Here is an 18,740-nt window from a genome sequence, read left to right on the forward strand (position 1 = left end):
GACATGTTGAGGAGAATTATCAACATGGGCTACTATTATTTTACTACTAACATGCTATTTTAGCATAGATCCCATTTTATTCAAAGAGACCTACTTACTAATAATTGGGGTTAACAATAAAGTAATATGTCTTAATGGTAGCCCATATAGATAAGGAATAAGAAAAAAAAAAAGAAATGTCTTTAGAAATGGAAATCACTGCTATATGTAATAAAAGTGAGCCAAGTATAAGACAATCAAGCCATTGTGACATCACTGATGAGGTTGACTCTTATTGGTGGAATGAAGCATTATGACATCACAATATCAGTTCTGGTTACCAGAGACTGAAACTCTTCACAGAAAGGAGGGAAGTTATCAACATGGGCTACCGTTAAGATGTGTTATTTTACAACTAACTCATGCTCTTTTAGCACAGGCTCCATTTCATGCAATGAGACCTAGGGGCTGGTGTACTAAGCCATGGTAAAATCTAGGCTTATTGTGGTTTACCGCAGGACTTTCCCGTGCACTAATCTCAGAATGAACGTGGCATATTTTAGACCTTTTTCTGTCATTTTAATTGCAAGTTGTGCACTAATGTTCCTATTAGTGTGTGGTATCTGCACAAAATTAATGCAGGAGCATTTAACACTCAAGGAAACTCCAAAACTATGTTTAAAACCCCTCAAGTCCACTCCAGGGATACGTTTTGTAAAAAAAAAACCTTTATTAGGTATATCGCTGGTAAGCTTTTTCCTTTCCCTACATAAGCATCTAGCAGATCTCTTATGTTGGTCTCCTTGATCAACCTCTCTTCTGGGGTTCTTGGGCTAAAAACCCTCTTCTTCTTTCTTCATGGGTCCAGGGCTGAGTACTTCATCATCATCTTTTTCTATAACATAGTAACATAGTAGATGACGGCAGAAAAAGACCTGCACGGTCCATCCAGTCTGCCCAAGAAGATAAATTCATATGTGCTACTTTTTTTATTTGTACTGTCCTCTTCAGTGCACAGACCCTATAAGTCTGGCCAGCCCTATCCCCGCCTCCCAACCACCAACCCCGCCTCCCAACCACCAGCTCTGGCACAGACCGTATAAGTCTGCCCAGCACTATCCCTGCCTCCCAACCACCAGCTCTGGCATAAGATACTATTATAGGATACATATCACAAAAAAACCCAAAATCTTACTTATTACTAGACCAACTACCTCTACCACCTGCCCCTGAAAATGATCAGGCAGGTACATTTACGAAATCCATGGTTTATCCCTGAAGATTAACTATGAGAAATAGATCTACATTTGGGATCTGCCATTGTTAGAAACAGGATGCTGGTGCAATGGACATTAAGAACATAAGAATAGCAATGCTGGGTCAGACCAATGGTCCGTCTAGCCCAGTATCCTGCTTCAAACAGTGGCCAATCCAGGTCACAAGTACCTGACAGAATCCCAAAGAGTAGCAACATTCCATGCCGTCAATCATGAGGCAAGCAGTGGACTCCCTCATGTCTATCTCAATAGACTATGGACTTTTCCTACAGGAAATTGTCCAAACCTTTTTAAAACCCAGATACGCTAACCACTGTTACCACATCCTCTGGCAATGAGTTCTAGAGCTTAACTATTCTTTAAGTGAGAAATTATTGAGTGTGCCCTGGTCTTTGTACCTTTTGAAAGAGTGAAAAATCAATTCATTTCTACCCCTTCTACATCACCCAGGATCCTATAGACCTCAATCATATCCCCCCTCAGCTGTCTCCTTTGCAAACTGAAGAGCCCTAACCTCTTTAGGCTTTCCTCATATGAGAGGAGCTCCATCCCCTTTATCAGTTTGATCACCTTTCTTTGAACCTTTTCTAATTCAGTTACATTATATATTTTTTGAGATACAGCACCAGAATTGAACATTGGTCTGACACAGCATGGTTTATCTTATTTTCTTGAACAGAAATATTTGATGATGTGAAAATATATTTGTTTGTGGGTCACTACTAATAAAGGAAATATGAGTAATGAAATTGCAAAATGACAGGCAGAAAACCACAAAAGAACAATTGATTCCAGTAAGAAATTGAAACATTGGCTTTTCTGGAAGTCAGCTCATGCAGCTGAAGTATGAGAACGTGAATTCCATTGGTAACACTGCTCTCTCTCTCTGAAAACCAGGTCATCTGCTTTCTTGGTCCTTTCTGCTGGTGTCAGCTTCACTGTCTGGCTCTCCTCCTGCTTTTCTGTGTTTTGGGGGAAGTGGGGGGGGGGGGGGGTGACAGACCAAGTTTCCAAGTTCCTGGAACTTCAGGGTGGCTTACAGACCCCTTCGTGTAGATTGGCAGAGGTAATTCTAGAAACCTGTGTCTATATTTAGGTGCACAGAAGCTGCCTATAATATATTGTAACCACAGAAAGGTGGTGTATTAAATCCCATCCCCCATCTGTACCCCCTATGGGGTGCCCGTTCCATAAAGTTAGGCAACGGCATACATGTGTTTGCCATTAGGTAGAAGCACTTATGCCAGCATAGAGCAGGGACTCGCATCTGAATGCTGGAGGTACAAGTTTAATTTACAGTATTCTATAAGTTATGTGCATAAGTACGACTGCCTCCCAATGCTCTAACATGTGCGTCTATCCTGGCAGGCCACTTAACCCTCCAAAAATTGGGATTGTGAGCCCACTTGGGACAGATAAAGCCCTGCGTATAATAAACGTAAACCATTTTGGTGGTACCACAAAAAAGCGATATATCTAAATCCGTGATTCCCCCCTTTACCTGTAAAATAGGTGCCTTGTAAGATATGTCCGTATTTATAGAATTCATCTAGGCAGAGTTTTTGGCATTTATGCACATTTGCCATTATCCTAAACATTTCTACACATAATAGGAGCATAAATGTTACCCACGTACTTTATAGATTTAATTCTACAATCCTACGTCTTCCTGGAAGTGTTAAGCAGCAGAATTAGCTAATACAGTTAAAGGCAAAGCTGATTCTATTGAAATATACCAAAGCTTCTAAGAGGTAGTTGCAGTGAGAATAAATAGAATGCACTTTACACAATATTTTGGAAAAAAAACAATGAATTATAGCAACATTCTGGTTAAGAAAAAGTTGTCTTCCTATTACCTCCCAATGTACCCAACACAGTTCCTGAAAGTGGACACTGTTTAACCGGATTGAAAAAGACAGTAACATCTTTGTAAAGAAAAATGAGGTATGAGGACACAATACTCAGGCCAGGGAGGAGAAACTAAGAGGGACTTTTGCTAAGGCGCACTCACGTTTTTGGCATGAGCTAAAATTGTGGGCGCGCTAAACGTTAGAGACACCAATGCATTCCTATGGGGGACTCTAACATTTAGCGTGCCCAAAATTTTAGTGCGCGCTAAAAACGTGAGTGTGCCTTAGTAAAAGACGCCCTAAGAAAAGACCACTATCCTATGTACTTTGAAGATAAGTTCTTAATACAGTGGTGGAAATAAGTATTTGATCCCTTGCTGATTTTGTAAGTTTGCCCACTGACAAAGACATGAGCAGCCCATAATTGAAGGGTAGGTTATTGGTAACAGTGAGAGATAGCACATCACAAATTAAATCCGGAAAATCACATTGTGGAAAGTATATGAATTTATTTGCATTCTGCAGAGGGAAATAAGTATTTAATCCCTCTGGCAAACAAGACCTAATACTTGGTGGCAAAACCCTTGTTGGCAAGCACAGCGGTCAGACGTCTTCTGTAGTTGATGATGAGGTTTGCACACATGTCAGGAGGAATTTTGGTCCACTCCTCTTTGCAGATCATCTCTAAATCATTAAGAGTTCTGGGCTGTCGCTTGGCAACTCGCAGCTTCAGCTCCCTCCATAAGTTTTCAATGGGATTAAGGTCTGGTGACTGGCTAGGCCACTCCATGACCCTAATGTGCTTCTTCCTGAGCCACTCCTTTGTTGCCTTGGCTGTATGTTTTGGGTCATTGTCGTGCTGGAAGACCCAGCCACGACCCATTTTTAAGGCCCTGGCGGAGGGAAGGAGGTTGTCACTCAGAATTGTACGGTACATGGCCCCATCCATTCTCCCATTGATGCGGTGAAGTAGTCCTGTGCCCTTAGCAGAGAAACACCCCCAAAACATAACATTTCCACCTCCATGCTTGACAGTGGGGACGGTGTTCTTTGGGTCATAGGCAGCATTTCTCTTCCTCCAAACACGGCGAGTTGAGTTCATGCCAAAGAGCTCAATTTTTGTCTCATCTGACCACAGCACCTTCTCCCAATCACTCTCGGCATCATCCAGGTGTTCACTGGCAAACTTCAGACGGGCCGTCACATGTGCCTTCCGGAGCAGGGGGACCTTGCGGGCACTGCAGGATTGCAATCCGTTATGTCGTAATGTGTTACCAATGGTTTTCGTGGTGACAGTGGTCCCAGCTGCCTTGAGATCATTGACAAGTTCCCCCCTTGTAGTTGTAGGCTGATTTCTAACCTTCCTCATGATCAAGGATACCCCACAAGGTGAGATTTTGCGTGGAGCCCCAGATCTTTGTCGATTGACAGTCATTTTGTACTTCTTCCATTTTCTTACTATGGCACCAACAGTTGTCTCCTTCTCGCCCAGCGTCTTACTGATGGTTTTGTAGCCCATTCCAGCCTTGTGCAGGTGTATGATCTTGTCCCTGACATCCTTAGACAGCTCCTTGCTCTTGGCCATTTTGTAGAGGTTAGAGTCTGACTGATTCACTGAGTCTGTGGACAGGTGTCTTTCATACAGGTGACCATTGCCGACAGCTGTCTGTCATGCAGGTAACGAGTTGATTTGGAGCATCTACCTGGTCTGTAGGGGCCAGATCTCTTACTGGTTGGTGGGGGATCAAATACTTATTTCCCTCTGCAGAATGCAAATAAATTCATATACTTTCCACAATGTGATTTTCCGGATTTAATTTGTGATGTGCTATCTCTCACTGTTACCAATAACCTACCCTTCAATTATGGGCTGCTCATGTCTTTGTCAGTGGGCAAACTTACAAAATCAGCAAGGGATCAAATACTTATTTCCACCACTGTATATTATTGTATTTGTATCTTAGGACTATATTTATTAATGTGTTATTGTATTTTATTGATGCACTGCATTATGATCATGTATGTGATTATCTGATGTAAACTGCTTTGAGTTGACCTTCAGTTCGAGGATGTGGTTTACAAGATAACATAAGACCCACATTCTTCGTGCAGAAGATGAGCTAATCCACTAGTATGAAGAGCATGTACGAGTCACTATGGGTCTCTCGCTGAGACCCAGGTGCAGAGACCAAACTCCATCACCGTTACTGACTTGGTCTTTATCTGGCACAAGCAGTGTTCAGTTTGAGTGATCACCTATACAGTGAATGGATCAGTCTTTTTGCAGTTACCCAGAATTTCCATGTGTTTCACTTTTGCAGGATATGCGGCGAGTACCAGGAGTAACCCCAGCCATTGTTAGGTCAGCCTCTGAAACGAATGAGAAGCGACCTTTCATGTGTGCATATCCCGGCTGTAACAAGCGTTATTTTAAACTGTCCCACTTGCAGATGCACAGTAGAAAGCACACTGGTAAGTCTCACCCTAACAACAATATTGTTCCCAATCTTTCTAGAAGCTTATAAATTCAGAAAACATGGCCTTAGATTTTACAGCACCAATTTCTATTAACTACCTTTGTAGCACTAGTTATATCACATGCGGGGGATGAAATGAAATGACAATATCTGGGAAAAAGAGGGGATCAGAAAGGGAGGATCATGGAGTACAAGGGGAAAGGAGAGGGGTAGAGGGAGGATGAGGAAGTGGGAAGGGAAAGGAGGGTAAGAAGGAGGATCAGGGGAAGAGAAGGAATAGGAGAGGGAAAGAGGGAGGATTATGGATTACTGTAATGCACTCTACACTGGTCTGACTACAAAGGGTCTGCACCAGCTCCAATTGTTTCAGTATGCTGTAGCAAGACTAATAGATGGTTGTAAGCAACGTGACCACACCACATCACATCATTTTTTTCAAACACCTCACTAGCTACCAGTTCAATACAGAGCCAAATTTAAAACTTTATGTTTGACCTTCCAGGCCCTTAAAGAAAATGGCCCAGAGTACTTGAAGAACAGGATCTCCCTCTATACACCTCCAAGGTCACTAAGATCCTCCCAAGGAGTATCTCTAACCACACCCTCTCCAAAGGTCATCACACAATGTGATACCCCCAAGCGAGCCTTCTCTGAAGTAGCCCCCAGACTCTGGAATGCACACCCTGAAAGGCTTCGCTTAACACAAAACTATCTCCAGGAAGCAGGTGAAAGTTTGGCTGTACAACCAGGCCTTTAATGGGAGAAGTAACTAACTTGCTAGTCACACACATACAAGGAATGACACCGGCTACACATACTATAGCAGGAGATGTTTATCTATTCCTACCCTAGCTAAGATAATATTCAAGCACCTTGCTGACCTCATTTGCTTTATCTTGGGGCCTTTTCTTTCCTCCCATCTATATTTCTTCCCTTGGTGTTCTGATCTCCTCCCATGGTTTTCAATATCACCTTTATGCTGATGACTCCCAGATCTACCTCTCCATACCAGAAATCTCAGCAGGAATCCAGGCCCAAGTCTCAGCCTGCCTGTCTGACACTGCTGGCTGGATGTCTCACTGCCATCTGAAACTAAACATAGCCAAGACTGAGGTTCTTTCCCCATAAACACACCTCTCCCCTCATTCTCTATCTCTGTGGATAACACTCTCATCCTCCCTCTCTCATCAGATCGTAAACTTGGGGTCATCTTTGACTCCTCTGTCTATTTCTCTGCACATATCAAACATACTGCTAAAACCTGTCATTTCTTTCTCTATAACATCACCAAAATTTGCCTCTTCATTTCTGAGCACCCTGCCAAAACCCTTATCCACACTCATATCACCTCTCACTTAGACTATTGCAACTTGCTACTCACAGGTTTCCCACTAAGCCATCTCCTTCCCCTTTAATCTGTTCAAAATTCTGCTGCACGACTTATATTCTGCCAGTGTCACTTTGCTCATATTAGTCCTCTCCTCAAGTCACTTCATTGGCTCCCTATCCATTTCCACATACAATTCAAAATCCTCTTATTGACTTACAAGTGCATTCACTCTGAAGCTCCTCAGTACTCTCCACTCTTATCTCTCCCTAGGCTCCTCCCCAGGAACACCGTTCATTGGGTAAATATCTCTTATCTGTACCCTTCTCCTCCATTGCTAACTCCAGACTCTGTTCCTTTTATCTTGCCGCATCATATGGCTGAAATAGACTTTCTGAGTCAGTACATCAAGCTCCATCTCTGGCCATCTAGAAGCCCACCTTTTTGAGGCTACTTTTAACTCCTAACTCCTGTTCACTTGTTCAGTACCCATGTCAGTTTTATAATTCCCACCTTAAGTAATTCCCTTATTTGTTCTGTTTTGTCTGTCTTGATTAGATTGTAAGCTCTGCCGAGCAGGGACTGTCTCTTACATTTTCAGTGTACAGCACTGCATATATCTAGTAGCGCTATAGAACTGATAAGCAGCAGTGGTAGTGGTATTTGCAACATTTTTAAAATTAGTCCCTTATTTTCTTACTCCTGTTACTCTATCTTATCTGCCTATATGTTCAATCTTTGCTTACATCGTATGCTGTCTATTAAAATGTTTTATTGTGTATTGTGTTGGCCTTATAATGTAGCATGCTATGCCATACTTTATACTGTTGTTTGAATATTTTACTGCTATAATTGTCTATTGCTTATGTTTGACATATTCTTGCTGTACACTGCCTTGAGTGAATTCCTTCAAAAAGGCAGTAAATAAATCCTAACAAATAATGGAGAGGTAAAAAATAGGAGATTTGAAGAGGGAGAATTGCCTAAGTCAGTGGGTCCCAAACCTGGTCCTGGAGGCACCCCAGCCAATTAGGTTTTCAGGATATCCATAATGAATATTTATGATAGAGATCTGCTTACACTACCTCCACTGCACACAAATCTCTCTCATGAATATTCATTGTGGATATCCTAAAAACCTGACTGGTTGGGGTGCCTCTAGGATCAGGTTTGGGAACCACTGGCCTAAGTATTTTCCCTGATCCTATTGGTATTTTTCAAAAAGTTCCGAGTCCTGTGAGCCTTTTGTAAAACAGTCTGGAAATTGTTAAGATCTCAACTTGGAAGTCCCTCTTTCTATCTAAACGACCTGTGGAAAATGATCCTTCACATCATCCTTTTCACACCACTGGATATTGAGGAAAACCCAATATTTGGCTTCTATTCACCTTTTCAAGTTCAGGGCTGCTGGGTAATTGGACCCCTTTGTGCTTAAGCTCACATAGAGGGGCATAATCAAATGTCACCGACCAAATAGATCGCTGGCGATCTATGTTGGCGGCGGCGCTACAACTGGCCGGAACCGTATTATCGAAAAAAATGGCCGGCCATCCTTTTGTTCGATAATACGGTTTAGCCCGGCTAAATGCCTTGGATTTCGCTGGGTTTGAGATGGCCAGTTTTGTTTTTCAGCAATAATGGAAAACAATGCCGGCCATCTCCAACCCGGCGACATCCAAGGAATTTGGTCGTGGGAGGAGCCAGCATTTGTAGTGCACTGGTCCCCCTCACATGCCAGGACACCAACTGGGCACCCTAGAGGTCAGAGCGGTGGACTTCAGAAACTGCTCCCACATGCATAGCTCCCTTACTTTGGTTGCTGAGCCCCCCCAACCCCCCCAAAACCCACTACCCACAAATGTACAACACTACCGTAGCTCTTAGGGGTGAAGGGGGCAACTACATGTGAGTACAGTGGGTTTTGGAGGGCTCCCATTACCAGCACAAGTGTTACAGGTGTGGGGGGGGGGGATGGGCCTGGGTCCGCCTGCCTTAAGTGCATTACGGTACCCACTAAAAGTGCTCCAGGGACCTGCATACACGCAGGCCTCTAGGACTTGTTGCTGCTGTATAACCTTGGCACGCCAGTTGACACCTGAAGACTAATCTCTTTGAAAAAGTCCTTTATTTGAATAAGCACATTTACTCACAGTTAACTGCAGATCAGAGATTGTGCCCCACTGGCAAAGAGTCTCCCTGGTACTGAGATTAGCAGTAGGTCAGAGCTGGTAGAATGGTGTACAATGCCCTCTTTCAGCCACATTCAAGGTAAGAACTAAGTTCTCTAACGTGGGTAACACATGAAAGGGAACTAAAACTGCCTTACAAAAATGGCCACTACCTCATGGACTACCGGAAACACAACAGGGCACACTCTGACCCAGTTAGCAGGGGGAAAAGCACCATGGGAGTAGAGCCCACTACCCTACACCCACCACAATGCATTGCTGATGTGACTCTGCAGTGCACCTAACAGAAAAGGTGTCACACTCACTCGAGAGCCAAATCACAACCAGGGAAAGGCTGTCAGAGGATAGAACACATTCTGCTGTCATGGAAGTGGGTATGGCATTTGAGACTGGCATGCAGGCTGGCAAAAAAGGTTTTTATTTTTATTTTTTTAGTATGGGAGGGGGTTGGTGACCACTGCGGGAGTATGGGGAGGTCATCCCCCATTCCCTCCAGTGGTCATCTGGTGAGTTGGGGCACCTTTTTGAGGCTTGGTTGTGAAAATAATAGGACCAAGTAAACCCGGTGAAATACTGCTTAACGCCGTTTTTTTCCATTATCGGCGAAAGCCGGCTATCTGGTAGCCACACCCATACCCGCCCATGTCCTGCCTTCGCTTCACCGCCAACACGCCCCTTTGAACTTTCACCGGCGAGGCGACGGGAAAGCGGCGATGCTGTCAAAAAAGCAGCTTTTGATTATACCAATTTTGCCGCTTTTCCAAGATCGCCGGCCATCTCCCGATTTGTGTTGGGAAATGGCCGGCGATCACTATCGATTATGAGCTGGATAGTGATAACAAGCTTCCAGTTTACCCGCTTTATATCTTCAAGCTTTCTATTCTTAGGTGAGAAGCCATACCAGTGTGATTTCAAGGACTGTGAGAGGAGATTCTCTCGTTCAGACCAGCTGAAACGACACCAAAGGCGACATACAGGTATGTTGAATGACAATGTGTAGTTCAGGGCAAGTAATGAGACACCACTGTAGCTCAGATAAAATATCAGTGAAGCTCCAGGTTTGTGGACAGCTTTTCCAGGGGTGGTGGCTTACCTTTCTGCACTGCTGCTGTCCTACCTGCTTCAGTCTTACGATCTCACCTGAAGAAGGGACCGCCACAGTCTCAAAAGCTCTTCAACTGCAGCATCCTATGGTTGACCCAATAAAAGTTAGAGAGATACCAGTGCTAGTGTCATCTTATATCTATGTACTTATTTTTAACACAACAAAAGCAGTCATGAAAGGCAGAAATGTTTATCGCTTACCTGGTGACTTCATTTTGTAAACTTTCCGAGTTACCGGCTATAGTTGCCTCCTCCCTGGGCTACTATTTTCACAATTTCTGTGACATTCTTGTGCTGTTTGCTGAATTGATCCCACGCTATCTGGGCACCAGTGGCTCCTTTAACCAGTGACTTTTAATGTTGAAAATATGTTACATTTCATAAGAATAGAGGCATAATTATAACAGGGGTATTTCTCACACAGTCCCTAGAAACATTTGCAATATTGGTAGGTGGACCAGAAGAAATTAACAGTAATCAGCAGTTTTCCGTAAGCACCATGAGTGCTACAGCTATTGCTGCTGTGCAGATATAAAAAGAGAAGGAGAGAATTTTTAATGCTCAGAATTTGAACCAAGCAATGATTTCTTATGTTCTAATCAGGGGCATAGCCATGGTTGGGCCAGGGTGGGCCTGGGCCCACCCAGCAGTGGTGCACCCTTGACAGCGCTGGTGGTCCTGCATCTCCCTCCCTTAACAAGCATCACTCTCTCTTTAACGGGTAGTGGCAGCAAGTCCCATATGCTGCCTGCTGCTAACCCGGAAGCATCCCCTTTGTTGCACCCTGCCCCCTCTGTTGCAACTTCCTGTTTCTGCCTGGGTGGGATGTGGCAGAAGGGATGCTTCCAGGTTAGCGGCAGGCAGCATTTGGGAATCGCTGCTGCAGCCAGGGACCCATTCAAGAGAGCGACAATGGGAGGTAGGAAGGGAAGATAGAGGGAGACTTGTTGGACATGGGGGTTGAGGGGAGGGAAGAAAAGAGATGCATGTGGGGGAGGGAAGGAGAGATGCTTCACATGGGGAGGGGCAAGAGAGGGAGAATTATTGGACATAGGGTGGAGGAGAGGAAGGGATAGATGCTGCATGGAGGGGGAGAGGGGAGAGAGAGGGAAGAAATGTTGGAAATAGAGGTGGAGGGAAGGGATAGATGATGCCTGTGGAGAGAAGGAGAAGAGAGGGAGAAATGTTAGACATGACAGTGGAGGGAAAGGGAGAGATGCTGCATGGGGGCGGGAGAGAGAGATGTTGGACCCGGGGCATAAGGAAGGGAGAGAAAAAGAGATGGTGGACTATGGGAGAGAGGGAGAGATGTTGGATATGGGGTGGATGAGAGAAAGGGAGAAATGCACAGGAGGTGGAGAGAGGAGAAAGAGGGAAATGTTGGATCTAGGAGCAGAAGGGGGTAATGGAGAAAAGCCAGACAATGGGAGTGAGGGAAGAGAGAGGGAGAGCTACTGGACTATGGGGGAGAGGGCAGGAGGGAAGAGAGAAGGGACAGGGAGATGTCAGGCTACAAGGGTGGGGAGGGGAGAAAGAGGGAGTAGATGCTGGGCTAGAAGGGTGGAAGGAGGAAGATGCTGGGGATGGTGAAACCATGTGGGAGAGGCCAGGATGGGCAGGAGGGGGTGGCAAGGAAATGAATGAGAGAATAGTGATTACAAAGGGTAGAAAAATGGTTATGGGGAGTAGATTGAAGATGAAGAGGAATGGAGGGCTGGGGAAGGAGTGAGATGGGGAATGGGAGAACTAGTGGGTGAGAGAAGAAGATGGAAATTTGATAGGTAGCTGAAAAGTAAAAAGTAAGTTTAATCGAGACTTGAGATACTGCTTTTACTTTGTTAGAGATCAAGGCTGTATACATTTTAAAATCACAAAACATAGCAGCAAGGAAAGAACTCAATCAAAAAAGTTCAACAACCATTCAGACAAAGACAAAGTAAGATAACAGTAGACTAAGTTTTATGCATCTGTGCTATAGGCCAGGCACTGAGTGAAAATTAAAATTAACCATGCAGGAAAACATTAAAAGCCAATTGAAAAAAATGAGTTTTTAATAAAAGTTTAAACCAGGTTAGAGAAAGTTCTGACCTAATCTCTGGGGGTAAGTTATTACACAGATTTGGAACCAAAAAATAAAAGCTGCCTTCCTGCTAGCATTATAATGGGCTAATTTGGGAGAGGGTAAAACTAATCGGTAAGAATCAAGGGAACGTAGAGCACGAGATGGGGTATAAGGAATGATCACAGAAGACAGGTAAGAAGGTTTATCTGTATATGCAGTATCTTATGGATAAGACGAAGAATTTTAAATTGTGCCCAATATTTCATAGGAAGCCAGTGGAGCTGCCTAAGTAGAAGATAACGTGATCGAATTTCTTAGCCTAAAAAATAGTCGTGCAGCAGTGCTTTGTAGGGTTTGCAACTGACACCGTTGAAAATGGGGGAGACCATTGTAAAACCATATTACAATAGTCTAACCGTAAAATGATAAAAACATGAAGCAAAACATGAAGGGATGAGAAATCCACATAGTGAGAAATAGATCACAGCCAGTAAAAGCCATTCCTAATCATTTGAGAGATCTGTTTATCAAAGGAGAGACCACTATCGATAATAACTCTCAGATAATGAAATGAGTCGATGGTGGAATGGGAAGACAAAATAGGAATGGTGTCAAAGAAGGCTTTGAATGTGTTCCTGTAATCTAGCAAGTACTGGTTTTTTCTGGGTTAAGAACAAGTCTGTGAGATGACAACCATATGGAAACTGAAGAAACTTTGGTTTGAAGGGGAGCTAAATCTGGAATTAGACTGCACATGAGGAAAACTATAAGAATGTAACAAAAGAGAGGGAACAAAGTACAAACTAAAGTCCAAACAAAAAAAAACAGCACCACGGGCCTTTAAAAATGGAACACAGTTCTTTAATGAATGAGCGTTGACAAAAAGACCCGACACGGGCCGTGTTTCGGTGACTAGCACCTGCGTCAGGGGTCACAGTGATGACGTGGAAAACTTGGGGAATAACTCGAATATATTCCTCTACAATATATTATTCCTTACCCCACGTCTCATGTAGTAAAAGCTACAAAGCACCAAGGCACTTTCACTTTCTGTATCAAAATGGATGAAAAAACCAGCCAGGTGTTGTTCCTGGCCTGTTAAATGCATTTGAATATTGGGGGGATAGTGTGTTACTCAAAAGGGGGCATGGCCATGGGAGGGGCATTGTGAGAAATTGTGTGCATTGTTACAGAATACCGGGCACCAGCATTTACACCGGGGTCCAGTAGGCGTAAGTCAATCTTTTCTGGTGCCCATTTTGAGCGTGATTTATAGAATCTGGCTCTCGATGCACATTGATGTGTGGGGATTTAAGAGCTTTCCTTAAAAAGCTAAAATGCTATTTTTAAATCAAATATCACTTGCCTTCTAGTGTGTTTGCCATTATCAGGAGGAAAATGTCAAACAGAAATATTCCCTTGTACAAAATACAAATAAAATAACCCAGGAAGGCATTTTATAAAGCAGAAATGCAGTATTGCAAATATTATTCAATCCTGAGAAAACATAATTAGCAAAAGATAGCAATTGGTCAGGCCCTTTAATTCATGGGGAAGAAATTTTGTAAGGTGAATGGAATCCTTGGATCTGGAGTTCCACTTTTCCTAAGTAGAAAAATCGCTTGGTTTTGAATATGAAAAGCAAGGTTTCCCAACTGCTTGACTCCAAATCTCCCGCCAGAAAGGCCTCAAAGCACATGTCTAGACCTTCTTTTGTCTGTTTAGGTGTGAAACCATTCCAGTGTAAAACCTGTCAGAGAAAATTCTCCCGCTCTGATCATCTGAAAACTCACACCAGGACTCATACAGGTAAAACAAGTGCGTAAACCTTTCTTCACATTTATTTCATTTTCTTAATATTTACAGAATATATTGAAATAGGAGGGCTAGAGAGCATTTGAAATCTAAGGAGTTCCAGAAGAACTCCTTAGATTTCAAATGTGTGGAGAGGAAAAAAAAAAAGAGACGGTTGTAGCCATGGGGGGGGGGGGGGGGGGGGGGGGGAGGGTGCCGCGAAGGGTGCTGTGAACTGAAAACGTTTGGGAACCACTAATTTAGCATATGCTAAATGCCATGCATCACATTATAGTCCTCTGGGCTATATAACATTTAGCGCATGCTAATCATTAGTTCTCCCTAAATCCCTTAGAATGCCTTAGTAAAAGACCCCCTGGTGACCTCTGCTGTGCTCATCAGGCAAAGTAAATGATGAAATATGTTTCAAGATCCGTGGGGAGCTCTCTGCCACACCACATTGTTTTCATGATAATTTTGGAGCTGAAGGAAGTATTTTGATCGTAAGTCATCGAGGGTTTTATATGTGATGCACTGTCAGATCTTTCCTGTGGAGGGAACTGAAAAACTCCATATACGCATTTCAAACAGCAGAAATATTAATGGCTCTGGTTCTCTACTGTGTGTCTCCATCACTCAGCTCCAACTCAGAGAGCCATAAACCCACCATAAGTACAACAGCAGAGAAATGGAATAAGCAGGGAATAATTACCATAGTGTAATGCAGATAATCTTCTGCTTTATTCAAAAATAAATAATACTTCACATATCTGACATGCAACCGATGGACATACTCTTTCTAATATATGCAGATATTATACAAAATTACGATTACCCAGCCCTTTGCACTCCAACCATTCTGACTCCTAAATCTCTTTTATTGTCAAAGGTTTAAACTGCTGCAGTCATTAGAAACTCTCACTCCCTTTTCCCTCTTCTCTCATCCTCTTCCCTCTCCTCTGATCCCTTCCTGTTCCTTCTCTCACCCTGTTCCCTCTCTTCTCTCCTGTCCCTTCCTTGTTCCTTCTCTCACTCTGTTCCCTCTCCTCTCATCTTGTTCCTTCTCTCACCCTCTTCCCTCTGTTCCTTCTCTCCCTGCTCCCTCCTTGTTAACTTTCTACTCCCCCTGTTTCCCTCTCCTCTCATGTCCCTTCCTTGTTCCTTTTCTCACTGTTCCCTTCCCTCTCATCTTGTTCCTTCTCTCACCCTGTTCCCTCTGTTCCTTCCCTCCCTGTTCCCTCGTTAACTCACCCTGTTCCCTCCCCATTCCTTCCCTCCCTGTTCCCTCCTTGTTGACTCGCTACTCACCCTGTTCCCTCCCCATTCCTTCCCTCACCCTGTTCCCTCTCCTCTTACCCTGCTTCCTCACCTCTCAACCTATTCCCTATTCCCTGTGTAAAGAGTTTTAGAATAATTACATAGAAAGTGATCTTTTATTGTCTTGATAGAATTAGGATCATGAAGAGGAAACATGAAACACTCATTTGAAGAGACGTTTTAGAATGGTGTTGGATAGTTTACTAAATTGTCCGAGGCCTTTCCCGTGTCTGGGAGATACTAACCAGTGTATTCACTCCTTCATTTCAATTTGAGGTGCTGCATTTTTTTCTTTCCCCCACCTCTCTGTGTGTAAAACAGGACCAACCAGAAAGCAACTGTAATGCAGGGATAGACAAAAGCTGCATTTGATTTAGTTTCAATTTCCAAGTTTAGCTTGAAGCAAGAGGAACATGTTTCAGTAGTATTTATAACATAAATTCCCAATTTCATTCAGCACAAGGTGTTTAGATCTCAATGACCCTGTGATTTTGATGTGACTAAAAATGTTTCTGTCCCCTAAACGCCTCTGTCTGCGGCTGTAATTAAGCTCTATCCTCCCAGCTGAATGGGAGGCAGGAAGGCTGTCGATTGCCCCCCTCTGAGGTTCAGATTCCCTACCTGCAGCTGAAGCGTTAAACTTCTTTCCAAGGACACTGCATCTCAATAAATGTAACATTATGTGAAAAGGCTCCAAATTATATTCTGTAATCCAGTCAAAACTCATGTTTTCACTTTGGATTCTGTACTTTTTAACATTGGATAGTTATATGGAAAAGCCAATAAAAGATGAAAATCCCCCCAAAGTTCACAATTTCATGCCTTCACATCACATCATTTTTTTTTTTTTTTGGGGGGGGGGGGGGAATATTTAAAAATCATAAGTAGTTTAAAATTCTGGCACAATGTATTTTGATGTGGTATTATGCTTATCATATAAGATAATTGGATATATTTTTTATGATAACAGGTGAGAAGCCTTTCAGCTGTCGATGGCCCAGTTGTCAAAAGAAATTTGCCCGATCTGATGAACTAGTTCGTCATCACAATATGCACCAGAGGAATATGAGCAAGCTACAACTGGCTCTTTGAATAGCACTGAATCCTGAACACTGGGACCTACTGCACTGTGACATACAGGCTCCCTCAGTCTCTATTTCCCCCTGTCCCCCTCCCCCGCCCCCTCCCCCGCCCCCTCCCACATTTTCACTGGATTTCCAGGACAAGTTCAGTCCCAGAAAGAATCTCTTCAGTGCTCGCATGGAGAATCCATTTCATAGCCTCATGCTGAATATGTAAGGAGTGGGGCCAGATGACAGCAAATCCTTCTTAAAGCTGTGATTTGGGGGGGAGGGGAGTTTCCCTAATACTAAGGGGCCCGGACTACAATCCCTTCCTCAGCTCAACCCAGTGCATTACAAAGAAAACCATCTTTCCTCCTGAAGCACAGGGCTGCAGTTTTGACGCATTCACCTGTCCCCAGCTGTCTCCAGAAGTATAAACATCTGATCACGGCACGCGATGAACTGTAACTCGAAATGTTGAACCTCTGTTTTGAAAACTTTGTACCTATGATCCCAGTCATAAGATTTGTCATGTTTATGGAATGTGGTTTCGTTTGTAAACCTGGATAAACTGGTGTGGTAGCCGTGTTTGTGCACTTTTAAAAGGAAATAAGTAGAAATAAAGGGAAAGAAGCTAAAATAATACTTTTTGATTGGACTAAATAAATTTGTTGACTAGTTTTCGAAGATAATACTTTCTTCTTTGGATCTTCAATAACTGGTCAAAATGTTTTAAGTTAGTCCAATCAAAAAGATATCATTGTATCTTCTCTGTTTTGTTTTATCTTATTTTTATTTATGACCTTTTTTGCAAACAGATGAAAATCTTGAGAGGAAGTTAGTTTGGTTTCCGTTTTATTACATTAACCCTTGAAAACTGAGATTCCATGATGCAGGTTCCTTGTGCTGCTAGGCCTCTGTTCTTTGAAATTCAGAGGGGTGGGGGACATCTTGTCTGTGGGGGGGGGGGGGGGGGATCTTTGGGGATAACAGTGAGTATCTCTGTGACTATCCCAAAGGGAAAAGTAGCATCTTTTAGTAGTCTATCATATGGACAGCTTGGGAACTTGCAGAATCCAGACCCTGGTGATTCAGAGCAAGAAATTCAAGCCCCCACCCCTCCCCTGTCTCACAATCTGTAGCACAGAATGATTGCCATGAACTGAGGCTTTGTTCGCAGTACAGAAGCCACACTGGTCTTGTGGCTCGCAAGTTGTACAAATTGAAACATAATAAGATTACAGAGAGAAGGAAAATTGAGGGCTGGTCCGTAAACTTTGTTAACAGATTTCTCTTAAGTCCGATAACTTAAGGATTTCAAGGGTGATTCTATTAAGGACTCCTAGATTTAGGCATCTAGAAGAGCCTGTTGGGAGTCATTTCATTATAAAATACTAGTATAGCAGGCTGTATATGTGTGAATGTGTTTAGGTGTGATCACTTACATAGGGAACTTATAGTATTCTATAAGTTACACATGAAAGTGTGGCCCATCCATGATCTGCCCAGACTCCACCCATGCAAAAGATATGCGCATAGTCAGTAATTTATGTACATAAATGACTAAAATTCCAGCATTTAGATGCTTGCTACTCACCTAAATCAGGCAGCTCCTTATAGAATTATCTCCTTTCTGTCTATATGTGAAAATAAAACCTTATTGGTGTAAGGAAATTATATTGTTCTGAAGGTGGGTGGGAAAAAGAAAAAGACCTATTGTGTACAATGAGTTGCTTGGAGTTACTGTGTATATATCTAATGATGTATTGCTTTTAGAAGATAAACTTAGAAAGTGTATAAATATTAGATGCATCACTGTTGCAAAATGTGGATACCACTAGGACGTAACCTGCATTTTTTACTGACTGTTCAATTAAAGACACTCAAAGAGAAATGTATGACATTCCAATATCTGTCTTGTCTCTTCAGTAATATCAAACATCCCTGAGGATTTTGTAGATAAGGGCAGCACCACCACTGATGACCAGGAGTTAACCTGCCCTGGGTCCTGAGCGCAATTTATCCATCACAGATAAATTCTCAGCAAAGGCTCGAGAAGACAGCTGAGCTCAGTTCAGAATTGGCTTGGTAGCGGTCATGCATTTTACTCTCTTCTGCTTTAACATACACACCAAAAAGAGGTTAATTACATACCATTTACACACAAAAAAGTGCGTTTATACCTGTAATTTAGCAAACATGCATACATGGCTCTTTTAAAGTTTCACAGGAGGTATGTTCTGGGTGTACTGTCTAGCTATACCATATTTTACAATAGCAAAACATGAACACTTTGGAAG

The 18,740-nt window shown here is 42.9% G+C and overlaps 1 protein-coding gene across 3 annotated transcripts in view; it reads left to right on the forward strand.

Annotated features, from left to right (window-relative positions):
• WT1 (WT1 transcription factor) overlaps positions 1-17,371 on the forward strand; it is a 91,765-nt gene extending 74,394 nt beyond the window's left edge. For 2 of the 3 annotated variants that reach the window (XM_030200660.1, XM_030200662.1), the window contains 4 exons: positions 5,428-5,578; positions 9,987-10,076; positions 13,991-14,083; positions 16,347-17,371. In XM_030200660.1, coding sequence (XP_030056520.1) covers positions 5,428-5,578; positions 9,987-10,076; positions 13,991-14,083; positions 16,347-16,468 — 456 coding nt within the window. In that variant the 3' untranslated portion in view covers positions 16,469-17,371. The remainder of the gene's footprint in view (positions 1-5,427; positions 5,579-9,986; positions 10,077-13,990; positions 14,084-16,346) is intronic. The other variant, XM_030200661.1, reaches the window with a different exon arrangement.
• Positions 17,372-18,740: the final 1,369 nt, after the last annotated feature.

This window comes from Microcaecilia unicolor, chromosome 4, assembly GCF_901765095.1.
Source record: "Microcaecilia unicolor chromosome 4, aMicUni1.1, whole genome shotgun sequence".
NCBI classification, from domain to species: Eukaryota; Metazoa; Chordata; class Amphibia; order Gymnophiona; family Siphonopidae; genus Microcaecilia; species Microcaecilia unicolor.